We start from the raw sequence: 13,982 nt of genomic DNA, 5'->3' as shown, positions 1-13,982 counted from the left end.
TGGGCCCAGGGCAAAAATAAAAAATGGGGCCCCCAAAGTTATAAATATAATAAAAATTAATTCGAAATAGAATGTTATAAAATTCACAAAAATCACTATTAATATCAAAAAAACACAAACATGGTCACAAAACTTTTATAGTATACTAACCATTTTTGATCGGGTGACAAACCATTATTTAACTTTCTAGTATGAAATGCATAAGAAAAATATCTAGAAAATTTATCTTTAGGAAACACAAGATTCATTTCTCTTATTGGCCCTTTTTCAATTAAAATATCTCTTGATTTAATATCAAGATAATCCTAATTTCTAGGGTCAAAAATATTTATAGATTCATTTAAATTAATATTTTCTTCGTTTATATTAGTATCATGTTCATTTAATTTAATATTTTCTTCATTCAAGCTAGCAACATTTTCATTTATGTTTGTATTTTGTCCATTCAAATTAATATTTTCTTTATTCAAATTATTATCATGTTCATTTAAATTAATGTTTTTTTCGTTAACACTAGAAACATTTTCATTTAAGTTAGTATCATGTTCATTCAAATTAATATTTTCTTCATTAGAATTCATTGGTTTTAAAAATTTTACCATAGACCCTTTCTCTTTTCGTAAATAAGCCCCAACACCTTTTCGTTTTTTTTTTTTTTTCGTTTTTCACTACCGGATAAGTGCTTTTTTAGAAAACATTTTATGATTGACAAATGACAATAAAGTAAAAACTACTTTAAGAAAAGAATACACATGATTTCTTTGATTTCTTTGTGAAATATGTTGAGCGGTTGAAGCCGAATATCAAAGCAAGCTGTAAAAATCAATAACAAAAAACATCATATTACAATGTTATCAAAAATTCTAATATCAAAAAACATCATATTACAATGTTATCAGTTACCAAGTTAAAAACACAACTCTAAAAAACCAATGCAAAACACAAACAATGAACAATTGATGAACTATCAACAAATTATATGGAAAAGTAAAAGAATAAAACGTAATATTGACACTAATTACCAAAACAGTAGAACACATTGCATCAATTATGACAATATTATTATGTTATGAAACAATGTATTTACTAATTAAGTAAGCAACATGCCAACAATATGTTAACTTTTATCATTAGTTACTAAGCGAAAAGTAAAACAAAAAAGATCGAACACTTAAACTTTAAACACCACCTAAACTTCAAGAAAGAAATTTCATTTGTTTCTAAACAAAAAGTTCATCAATTGAATAGTATATGCGAGTAAATTGCTAAAGCATCCAAAAGAAACAAAACTGAGACTTGAGAATTGAAACTGAATGACTAAGCAGAAACAATTTTTTTCTAAATTAGTGAAACAAACATCAAACCTTCTGCTTCCCTAATCATTAAATTCCTCTTTAATTGAATCTAATGATACCGATTGAATGAGAATTGATCACTTGAGAAACTGAAATCGATTAGAGTTTAGAAACTAGAAAGATTAGTCAATTACTTGGTGGTGACTCGTGTCCTTGTCGGCTTGTCCTTGTGTGGCTATGTCGGCGATTTGAGAATTGAGAAACGAAATCGGAAACGAGATTTGAACAGAGAGTTGTCGGCTGCCTGCCTGTGTGAGACTGTAAGAGACGAAGTGAGAATTGAGAAACCTGCAACGAAATATATCTAGAGTCGAGAAAATTAGTCGTTAGAGATTAAAGATTGTGATTTGTGAGAGAAATCGACAAGACGATTAAGAATCAAGGGCGTGAGGCGTCGATTCAATTACTTGGCGTTCCAATCTCGATTTCCCACATTCCCCGCTACCTTCCTTGGTCTGGTTCCTATTTGATAAGTCATGGAAATCAAAATCACGTTCAGACTTCAGCGACGTAAGATCAAGAGGGCTTAGTGGCCCATTTTATTAATTTGTTTGGGACTTGGGTCGATTTTGGACTAGACATTTGACTAATTTTGGGCCCTAAAGAAATATATAGATAAATAAAAGTAAGATATATACACTATATATTCTAGAATTTTTGGGCCCCCTTGAATCGTAGGCCCTGGGCGGTCGCCCGGGTCGCCCACCGTCAGGACCGGCCCTGCTTGAGAGGTCCAAAAGGTCCCAAGCTTCCAGCTTTATGAGGTTTCATGTGAGCCTTGAGAGTAGAACCCCATTTTAAAGGTTATTTCTCCATTTTTGGTCTTATAAGCATTGCATGATCGTAAAGTTTGAACCTTTACTTGACTTTCGAGTGTTAGAAGGTTAGATCTACTAGTTGGAGAAGTAGATCTGACCTCAGAAGATTGTTTGAGTGTTTTCATGGGAGCAACTCGCCGAGCCCATAAAGGGAGTCGACGAGTCGAGTCGGGTTGCCCTGCGATTCGCGACCTATGATAACCCGTTGAGTGTAGGGTTGACTCAGCGAGTCGAGTGAGGACCAGGGGCGAAGAGGACATGCATGGACTCGCCGAGTCACACGAGTGCACTCGACGAGTCTGGTCAAAGTTTGACCGTGGACTTTTGGTTGACTTTTAGGGTTGGTCAACAATTGGACTTGTGGACCATTTGAAGGGTAAGAGGGTCTTTTAGCCTTCTTAGAGGAAATGGAAGAGACTAGTCTAGCCTGGAGAGCCGTTATTGATTTGAGATAATTTTTTATGTGTTTAGGCAGAGGCTAGATCAGTGTATATGTGTGCAAGATTATCCGAGATATCCGAGGTGAGTCTTCTCACTATACATTACCTAGAGTGGTATTTATGTGTTGACCGGAGGGTTTTGTGTGCTATGTGTATGTATGAGATTATGTGCAATGTGATATATGTATGCTATATGATTGTATAGACTGGATCGGAGGGTCCAACGATATAGACCGAACCGAAGGGTCCAACGCTACAGACTGGGCCGAAGGGTCCAACGAGCTATGACCGGACCAGAGGGTCCAACGAGCTACGGGGCTGGAGGATCCCGCTGAGACACATCGACCGGAGGGTCATACTGTAGCCTCGAGTGGCGTATGTGTTGTATGTGGTATTTTGAGGAACTCACTAAGCATTCATGCTTACAGTTGTTGTGTTATGTGTTTCAAGTCCTAGTGATGATCGCGGGAAGGCTCCGACATGATCCATACACACTTGTGGAGTTTATGTTTGAGATTCTGGGATATGTTTTGTGATGATAACATTTGATACATTATGTTTTGACATTATTTTATGAGTAAATGTATGTTTTAAAAATGAAAAATTGTTTTGAAAATTTTACGTTGTTACAAATTATTAGCACATAAGATCACATATACATAGAATAATATAATAGCATAAGTCACAAAGACAGTATGCATGGTAACACATCTCAGTATGAACAGATAAGACTCTCTGATCAATGATGTACTAAGACTCTCCGGTCAATAATGTACTAAGACCCTCCGGTCAATAATGTACAAAGACCCTCTGGTCAATAACACGAATAAGACCCTTCGGTCACACATAAATTACCATACTGGTAAGTATAGTGAAAAGACTCACCTCGCAGAGTAAAAGCAATGTATCCCACACTCGAGCTACTGATCTAGACTCCACCTACACATATCACAATCATCTCTACTTAATAATTTTATGAAATGTTAAGCTAACTCTTCTATTAAATCTCAGAAAGGGTGTAAGATCATTTTACCCCTCCATGTTCTCCAAAGTCCACATCTTGACCCAACCCTAAAAGTCAACGAGAGTCAACACTCAAGTCAACAGTCCAAGTTGACTCAACTCGCTGAGTACAGATCATGAACTCGTCGAGTCCCTCAGAACTCAGTAAATCGCAAAAACCCAAGTCAACTCGCCGAGTTGCTAGCCAACTCGTCGAGTCCATGCATCGTTTAGAAGACCAGGAAAAACCCTAACTACTCGTCGAGTTGTCCCATCAACTCGGCGACTTCACTCTGAATCCAAATATGGGCAAAACCCTCTCAACTTGTCGAGTTGTCTCATTAACTCGCCGAGCCCGTAACACGTCTAGACCATAGGGGTAAAACCTAACCAACTCGTCGAGTTGGTTCACCAACTCGCCGAGTTCCTTCAACCATAACTCTCATTCTGATATCTTTAAGCTAGACTAAGGACCCAACCTCTAGATCTAGCCTCCTAAGGCTGAGATACCACGTAAAGCTGCAAGCTTTACGTCCATGTATGGTCTAGAAGGGCTAAACTCATCAAAACAAGGCTTTACAGGGACATTAGCTCATGTAGGTTGTCTTAAGCTTGGTAAAGCTTGTGTCTTTCGGTCCAAGGGAACTCATATTGACCAGATCTGAAGTCTCATCTCCATATCATGCTCACAATCATAAATGACTCAAGAAGAAGCTAGAAAGGCCATAAATTCATAAATAAGGGGATCTAATGTTAGAGTGATCAAGGTAACGACTTGTTACCTGAAATAGGATGCCAAAATGAAGTAGTTAACAGATCCTCAGCCTCATCCTTGATCCAAGCTTCTGAATCCTCAAGCCTCTTCAAGAATCCCACCAAAATAAGCACCTTAAGCCTCACACACACACTCAAGATAGGGTTTAGCTCACTAGGGTTTGTTCTCTGGACGTGGAGAGTGACGAGGGAGGCGGGTTGGAGGCTTAGAGTCCTTTAAATAGGGTGCAAAACCTGAATAATTAGGGTTTCCTCAAACAGATCCAACTCATCGAGTTGGCCTCTCAAATCATCAAGTTGGTCATAAAACTCACGCGACCAACTCAACCTTTACTCGACGAGTCGGCACCTCCAACTCGTCGAGTCACCCTACTAAAATTGAATATATAAACAATATAATGTGTACCTATAGTTCGGGATGTTACATTATGTAATACAATATACATATAAATAATAACAAAAATAATGTAATTGATATAACTATTAGAATATTAGTAGAAGCATGCATAACGAGTGATTCTTTTAAATGAAAGGTCTTGAGTTCTAGTTTCACTAGAAAACATAAGTAGCATTACATCATGATCAATATTCAATAGTACTTCAATACATATAGGGTTGTAAACGAACCGAATGAACACGAACCAGAATTGTTCATGTTCGTTTGTTTAAGTTAACCGAACAAATGAATGAACACGAACGGTTAAACGAACGTGTTTTCTTGTTCATTTTCGTTCGTTTAACAAATTACATTGTTCATGTTCGTTCGTTTATGTTCATGAACATGCTAAACGAACATAAACAAATGAACAAAGATAAACAAACATATATGAACATATAATATGGTAATGTAATCAAACACAATTAAACATATATGAAAATAAAAGGAACTTATATGAACGAACATAAACAAACGTAAAGGAATAATATAAACAAACGTTCACGAATATAATTGAGTGAACAAGATCATTTTTCATGTTTGTTTGTTTAACTAAACGAACGAGAATTTGTGTTCATGTTCGTTCATTTATTAAATAAACGAACATAAACAAACTTCCGGCCGAACCGTTCACGAATAGTTCGTTGAACGTTCAATTTGTTTACAACCATAAACACATACGTACATACATAAAAGGAATATATATATATATATATATATATATATATATATATATATATATATATATATATATATATATGCATGCATTATTTGTTGATCATTAGCTTCGAAGAGGTGTGAATTATCTATCTAGATAGTAATATTATTGATAATTTTGAAGTGTCTCTTGACTCTAGCATACATGATCACTCATATACAAATTGAGGTGTGTGCCATGATAGGTGTGGTTCATATAAAATCTTTTTTGTAGGCCACACTCTCAAATTATTGAAGGTAATTATGAATGATAGAATGTATGTAAATATACAACATGGCAGATATTTCATCATAGATCGAGCCCATATTGGTGGTCAAGCTTAATCAACTGGAAATAAAGGATAAAATATAGTCGAATGATTGTAATTTATTGAATGACTAAATGATATCAACCGAATGATTTCATTGGTTTACAAATGGTTATTTTCGACTAATTGAATTTGCAAGAGTAAACACTAATAAATAGGGCTAATAATAGAAACAAAGAAAAAATAGCAACATCCCTTTTCCAATGTTCAAGTCTTCCACATGCCTTTTATTTCCTAATTACTTGGTCAACCATTGACTAACATTTATCCCCCTCAATGTTGACCTTCTTCTTCAGATCTTCAACACTAATGAGTGCTCTCATTTCAACAAAGTTTATTCGAGGCATTGCCTTTGTTAATACATCAGCCTTTTGTTGATCCCCACTTACATGCTCCACATGAATCTATTCTCTTTCAACACACATACGAATAAAGTGGTACTTTGTGTCTATGTTGTTACTCCTCCCATGGAAAAACATGTTTCTTATAAGATTAATGGTGGATTAATTTTCTATAAGAAACTTTACCTTTTGTGGTCTCTTCCCAACCAGGTCATACTGAACAAGCATCTTAACCACAGTCCTTGACAAGCAGCTGCAGTTACAGCCATATACTCAGCTTCACACGAGCTTAGGGCTACTATTTTCTGCTTCTATTAAGCCCATGTTATTTAAATTTCCTGAGTAGTAGTAAGCCAATCCTATGGTTCCTCTTCCATCATCTCGATCATTGCTATAGCTGCTATCACTATAGCCTATAAGCTTGCCATCAATGCCCTTATAATACATCAACGCGTATTCAGTCGTTCCCTTCACACATATCCAAGGATGTGTTTTATGGATGCGTAATGGATTTGCTTGGGATGTTGCATACTTGCTCACAACACTAATGCTATAGCTTATGTTAGGTCTTGTGTAAACCATATACCTCAAGCTTCCAACCAGTTTCCTGTAATTTGTTGCATTCATAGGTTCTCCATCTTTGTCCTAGGTTAATTGGAGCTTGGGCTCCATTGGGTACTGTGAACTATTGAAATCCTCTATTACTGTCACCTTCAAAATATTTTCTGCATATCCCTTTTGTGCGAGCTTTATTCCCTCTTTCCCTTGAGACAATTCAATTCCCATGTAATAGGATAGCAATCCCCAATGACTCATGTCGAACACATGTTTCATTTTCTTCTTGAACTCTAGGATTCCATTTTCACTTGAAGCGGTAACTATGAGGTCATCTACATATACACCAACGATGAGGATTATATTAGATTTATGTACCTTATAGACTGCTTGTTCCTGTGCACACCTGGTAAATCCTATCCCTTTAAGTGATTGATCCAACTTCACATTCCAAGATCTTGGTGCTTGTCTTAACCCATATAGTTCCTTGTGTAGACGATAGACCATATCCTTTTTTCCTTTGACTGAGAATCCGATTGACTGTAAGAAATAAACTTCCTCCTTGAGATCTCCATGTAGAAACTTTGACTTGACATCTAAGTGATGTACAAGCCAGATTTCCTTTGTTGCCAATGCAAGAATCAGTCTGATTGTTTCTAATATGGCGACTGGTGCAAAGGCTTCTTCAAATTCAATACCTCTTTCTTGGACATACCCTTTGGCGACTAATCGGGCCTTATATTTGATCATGTTTCCAACTGCATTGAATACCCACTTTATCCTTATTGCCTTACGATTTGGTGACAATTTGGTTAAAGTCCAAGTGTTTTTTCTTTCAATTGACTTCAATTTTGATTCCATGGCTTGCTTCCAATCCTTTTCAATCGACTCTTCAAACGTTAAGGGTTCATCATCAACCAATAACAATTCTTGGTTTCTTTTATACAACTTATGTATCTCTGCATCATCTAATCTTTTTGTGTTCTCGTAAATTTCATTGAGTGATTGAAATCCCTTTGCTGAAGTATCATTGTAAGAGGTTACTGACCGAATTCGTTAATGGTTTTTTGAGGTTTGACTTAGAGGGGTTGATTTTGGGCCGACTCCAGATGTGTGTGACCATGATGAGTCCTCAAGTTGCGAATTACATGTTACACAGTCATTATAAGAATTTCCATTTAACAACGTCAAGGGTTGTTCAATCACGTCGTCTATTGACTCGTGTTCTTGGGATGGTCGTGGTTGGGCTATCATGTTGACCACGACATTTTTCCAATAAGGTGTGGTAGAGGGCTCTCCTACAATTTCTTCATTCCAGAACCATCGTCTTGCTTTGTCAAATACTACATCCCTTGCAATTATAATTTGCCGATTGCTGGGATTGTACAATCGATACCCCTTCCTTCCTTCTTTCCTCCGTTCCTAAGTAGACCATCGCTTCACTTCGATCACTCAACTTGGTTAGCCCTCGCAGCTTCTTGACAAATCCCACACACCCAAAAGCCTTTAGACGTGCAATCGAAGGCTTTGAACCCTTCCATGCTTCATATGGTGTTACATATTTGAGTGCCTTTGTACATGTTCTGTTCAACAAGTAAACAGAGTGTTGCACTGCCTCACCCCATAACGGGTCTGGTATTACCATGGCTTTGAGTAACGACCTTGTCATCTCCAAAATTGTCGTGTTGCGACGTTCCACGACCCCATTTTGCTATGGAGCGTGTGGTGTTATCAATTGTTGTTTAATTCTGGTTCGCTAACAGAATGCCAGGAACTTATTAGAGTTAAATTCATCTTAACGGCCAGTTCTTAGCATCTTGATTTTATAGTTGTTCTCCTTCTCAACCAGTAACTTGAACTTCTGGAACATGCTAAAAAGGCTTCATCTTTGGATTTTCTCAAATACACCCACATGTATCATGAATAGTCATCCATAATTAATAAGAAGTATTGATTGCCTCCCTTGGTTTCTGGTGTAATGGGTCCACACAAGTTTAGGTGTAACAACTGAAGTGGTTCTTTAGCTCTCCACTGGGCCATCTTTGGGAAGCTTTGTCTTGGTTTCTTGGTTATCATACAACCTTCACACACCTGTGATGGATGAGTCAATCGAGGCATACCTGTCACCATTTCCTTACGTGCCATCTCTTCAAGCATTCTGAAATTAGTGTGACCCATACGTGCATGCCATAGCCATGACTCATCATCTATGCTAATGCTTAAGCATACATGCTTCACAAGTGTAAGTCAGATTTTATAAAGCCTATTCTTTGACCTCTGCACCTTCATAATCAAGCCACCTACTTCATCATACATCCTTAGGAAATCTCTATTCATTCCTATGTCATATCCTTCCTCTGTCATCTGTCACAAACTAATTATGTTGATGTGTAGGGCTCGGATGTAATATACATCAGAGATGATGAATTGATCACCATTTTTTCAATCAAACAGTAGTGTGCCTTTCCCTTGATTGGAACCTTAGAGCCATCTCCAAATTGTACCTGTTCAGTCACCATTTCATCAAGTTTTGAAAATAGAACCTTGGAACCGGTCTTATGGTCGTTAGCCCCGTTGTCTAGATACCACATATTCTCATCATCACTTTCTTTTAGCTGGTTCAGATACACCTTTTCCTAATTCAAGAGAACCATTCTTTTATTCTCTTCCCCACATACAATCAACAACAGTGCAAGTCCATCTTCAAATGCAGCCAAATTCACCTCCTGTTCCTGTTGCTTTTTTGCTTTGCATTCAGAAGCAAAGTGGCCAAATTCTTGGCACTCGAAACATCTTATGTGACTCTTGTCACGAGGCTTCCAGCTAGAACTATCTATTTCTTGTCGTGAACCACCACCCCAACATCCACCTCAGCCATGTGTCGACCCCTGACCACACGAGCTTCCTCTTCCACCTCTTTCGTTACTTCCACCTCTACCTCGACCTCTAGTTGTGTTTGGCTTGCTTGGACTTCTATGAGTAGAAGGATTTTTTTGCCTTAGCGAGTAACAGTTCATTATCTGCATGTGTACTTGTCTTCCGGAGTCAAAGTTGATTTTCATATGCATTTAAATGCCCAATTGCTTTTTTGAATGACATGGTTTCCATGTCTGAACTCTGCTCAATTGAGGCCACCAGATTTATGATCTTTTCGGGACAATACCTTGAAACATAATTTGCACCGGTAGCAATGTGCATATAGTAGAAATGTACTTACAATTTCTTACTCATAATAGCAATTACATACTTAGGGGGTGTTTTGATTAGCTTATTAGCTTATTTGTGGTGGGAATAAGCAATAAACAATAAGCGGGGGGAGGGAGGGAGATGCTTATTAAAATTAGTTTATTTAGCTTATTATGGTGAGAATAAACAATAAGCAATAAGCACCTTCTTTTTTCCTATCCAAACACCCCTTTATATTTTTCAGATAATATAATGTGTAATATATTAATATAAGTATAATGCTATTACATTACATAGATATCTTAATGGATAAAAAGCAAAATATATTATTCGAGAATAAAGTACCTTCATATTATTGACAATTTGCCCCGTTTTATATAGTATCATAGTATAGGCTTTTCTTTTTGTCACTTTGGAAAAACCCTCCAGTAGAAGCAATGCATCTATGCACTCCTTTTTTACTCCCACAAAGTGAAAGCGACACACACACACACACCCACCTCTATAAACCCCTTTACCAGTCACACCATCTGCAAACACTTTGCAGAAGCAACAATGGCGAAACCTTCTTATCCTCTCTTCATTCTACTCTGCATGTTCTTACGTTTCTTCATCACTTCATGTAATCTACAACGTCTTCAAATATCTCCATGTATAAAGCGTAATCTTTAGTTGTTTTGCATATGTTTCACTGCTTTTGGTCTTTAATTGCAGATGGAGTTCAGTTGATTCTAGTCAACAACTGCAGGCAAAGCATATGGCCAGGTTTACAAGGCGGCGCAGGCCACCAGAGTCCCAAAGACGGTGGATTCCGATTGGGTGGTGCGGAGGAAGTAGTGGTTGATGTGCCGGATAAATGGTCAGGGAGAATATGGGCAAGGCAAGGTTGTGATTTTGACGGTAACGGTAAAGGCAGATGTGCCACTGGTGATTGTTCCGGGCAGTTACACTGCCAGGGTACAGGCGGTGAGCCACCATCTACGGTGGTGGAAATGACATTAGGGTCTTCAAGCTCCCCCTTACACTTTTATGATGTGAGCTTGGTGGATGGATTTAACATTCCAGTGGCAATGGCGCCTGTTGGTGGTGGCGTAGGGTGTGGCAGGGCGTCATGTGAGGTTGATTTGAACGTGTGTTGTCCATCGGCGCTGGAAGTGAAGGTGGGAGGGCAAGTGGTGGGGTGTAAGAGTGCGTGTTTGGCAATGGCGTCTCCTAAGTATTGTTGTACAGGAGAGTATGCAAATCCAAAGACATGTAAACCTACGCTTTTTGCTAATTTGTTTAAAGCGATATGCCCTAAAGCGTATAGTTATGCTTTTGATGACTCTTCGAGTCTTAATAAGTGTCGGGCTTCACGATATGTGATCACATTTTGCCCACCTAAGTGACTCACTGACTTGTGTCGACTGTCGAATTGGGTGAGTCGTTTAGTTGCGGTTTTTTTCTTTTCCTTAGAGTTAATGATTCATGTGGGTATGTACGTCGTTTAATAGCACATGTACATTGTCCTATTTCAATATGCATTTAAATGAATTAATGAGATTATATGTTATTTATAATGGATCAGAACAATCGTCTAGCAGTATCTGGTGTTGTCCTCCCTCCTTAAGGTTGAGGGTTCGAGTCCCGTTGTGAAATACATTCTCCGATGGTGGTAATTTCTCCTTGTAAGTGTTAGAAGCGGGGCCTAGCAAACACCAAGTTTTCTCTGTGCAAATGTATATGAAGAAAGAAAACTTAGAATTTCGTATATATCTTTATTAAGCTTCAAAATATCGTATTTGCCCAACCTAAAATCTAAATATCATATTTATCCTTCTTAAATTTTAAAATATCGTATTTACCTAAATTTATTTTTTATTTATTTTTAAAACATTTTAGAATCTTATTTTTATATTCTAAAATCCTTATAACTTATTAATAAACAGTTTGACCATATTACCCTTCACTATTATGTCTACTAGATGTTCATAAATCTATGAAAGGATAAATAGCAAACTTATCAAATACAAGAAATTATACATGCGACCAGATAAAGAAGAAGTACTTCAAATGCAATCATTTGCTCCGTAACATTCAATAATATTGCCTAGCTCTTCCATAGTAAAGGGAAATTTCCACTGTGTAATTTTTAGGATTAAAAATCTAACCATTTATTATGGTATAGAATTTGAAATATAAAAATACACATCTATTCCGTAGTAAAGCTTTTATATTTGAAGCAAAAGCATCCAAAAGATTCACATATGATGTTTCTACGATGTGGGTCAAAGGCTGCATACACCCGCGATTCATCCCATTAAAAAAAATAATTAGTTTACAACTATAAAAAAATGCCTCTAAATGTGTGAGACACTTAGAGGACTCCATCCATTAAAAATACTTGTTCCAGTTTTAGGGTTTAAAACATTATAAAATACTAATAAAAGATTTTGACATATGTATTGTCGTTTTTTGCTCACAGGAAGAAAAACAATAATCACTCTTCTTTCAACTAAATTTCAATCAATACTACTAAATCAATGGAATAATCTAGAGTAATTTTTGTGTGGAAAATGATGAAAAATTAAGATGAATTGTTATACATCGTTTAAGAAATTGAATGACAGTCGGAGATGTGGAAGAATTAGAAATAAGGACTTTGAATTGAATTCAAATGGAGAATGATCGATTTATAATAGGGCTAATATTGTCCTTTTATTATTTTTATATTTAAAAAGATTCTAAAACATAAATAGTGATTTTAAAATATAAAAAAGCTAATTAAAAAATAGAATAGGGCAAATATGATATTTTAAAAGCTTACGAAGGGTAAATATGATATTTAGAAATTACGTTGGACAAATATGATATTTTGATGTTTATAAATGGTATATACGAAAGACAATATATTCCTTTTTATTGATCAATTAACCATCGTACATCAAGACACAGATATATATATATATATATATATATATATATATATATATATATATATATATATATATATATATATATATATATACATAGTTTTTGTAACTGCCAGTTACTTGCCAAACGACACAACTATTGACCCACTTTTACGAATATCAGGAATGACGCTTGAAAGACAGTGATTTGAGGTTCCTTGATACAAAGAGTTGTGGTCTTTTAATCATGGGGGAGATAGTATTCGACTCAAAGCATGAATTCTATCCAATTGATTGAAATTCGTCACAACTTCACCATAAGGTCCACAAATCCCGTCGTGAATTAATTGGTTCCTCCGAATCTCATATGCGTCTCAGTTAATTGAAATTCATCACAACTCACTAGGAGACCCACAGCAAGGTTCGATTGGGAATTAATTGAATTTTTAAGGCCCATCTAGGTTTTGATTGAAATAGGTTTGCAGTTAGTTTTATACGATGCTTGAAGAAAAAGATAAAAAAGACGAGTAAAATTCATTTAGGCGTTGTTTGTTTTTTCGAAGCGAAAATGTCTAAAATCTACGGGACCACCTCTGCAACCTTGTGGTAGAAGAGGTGAACCAAAAGGCTGCAACATGTAATAAAAAGTCTGTTTGTTTTTTAACGTCTGCAAACTACTGCAATAAGTTAAAGTAAGGTATGAATATGTTTGAAGCATATGGTCTAGTGTTGCGTCATGTAGCATACGCGCAACAGTTTTTAAGTTAAAAGTCTTCTGAAAAACAAACAGGTGCGAATGGCCAAGTGTTACACTTGTGCGGTTCGGCGCAACAATAAATGATTTTTTTAGAAAAAAAAACAAGCAGCACCTTCGTAACCATCTGTATACAATACCCATAACTTTAGTCTTTCATCTTTTTCGGGTATTCTTGCTAATGAATCAATAGTTAAATTGTCGCTTGATCTAAACACCACTCATTGAATTTTCATGCTTATTTGTTCTAAGTGACGAGGTTGGGGGACAATAGATGGGTCATTGAAGCTATGTAAGCTCAAGAACTTACATAGTTGGACGGACGAAAAAAATAATGCTTGTTATGCAGGCGAACAAGGCTTGTAACAAAAATACAGGGCTAGTGCATGTTATGTGTTTGTCTTG

The 13,982-nt window shown here is 36.5% G+C and overlaps 1 protein-coding gene across 1 annotated transcript; it reads left to right on the top strand.

Annotated features, from left to right (window-relative positions):
* The first annotated feature begins 10,415 nt into the window (after window positions 1-10,415).
* On the top strand, window positions 10,416-11,491 carry LOC145054960 (Pathogenesis-related thaumatin superfamily protein). The gene is made up of 2 exons (XM_079003229.1): window positions 10,416-10,554; window positions 10,647-11,491. Exons 1-2 carry the CDS (start codon window positions 10,488-10,490, stop codon window positions 11,318-11,320), a joined length of 741 nt encoding a protein of 246 aa, XP_078859355.1. The 5' UTR covers window positions 10,416-10,487; the 3' UTR covers window positions 11,321-11,491.
* Window positions 11,492-13,982: the final 2,491 nt, after the last annotated feature.

Source organism: Lactuca serriola, chromosome 5, assembly GCF_051521515.1.
Source record: "Lactuca serriola cultivar US96UC23 chromosome 5, Lser_US96UC23_V15, whole genome shotgun sequence".
NCBI classification, from domain to species: domain Eukaryota; kingdom Viridiplantae; phylum Streptophyta; class Magnoliopsida; order Asterales; family Asteraceae; genus Lactuca; species Lactuca serriola.
The sequence above is the reverse complement of the archived record's forward strand: the minus strand, read 5'-3'. Positions and strand labels throughout refer to the sequence as shown.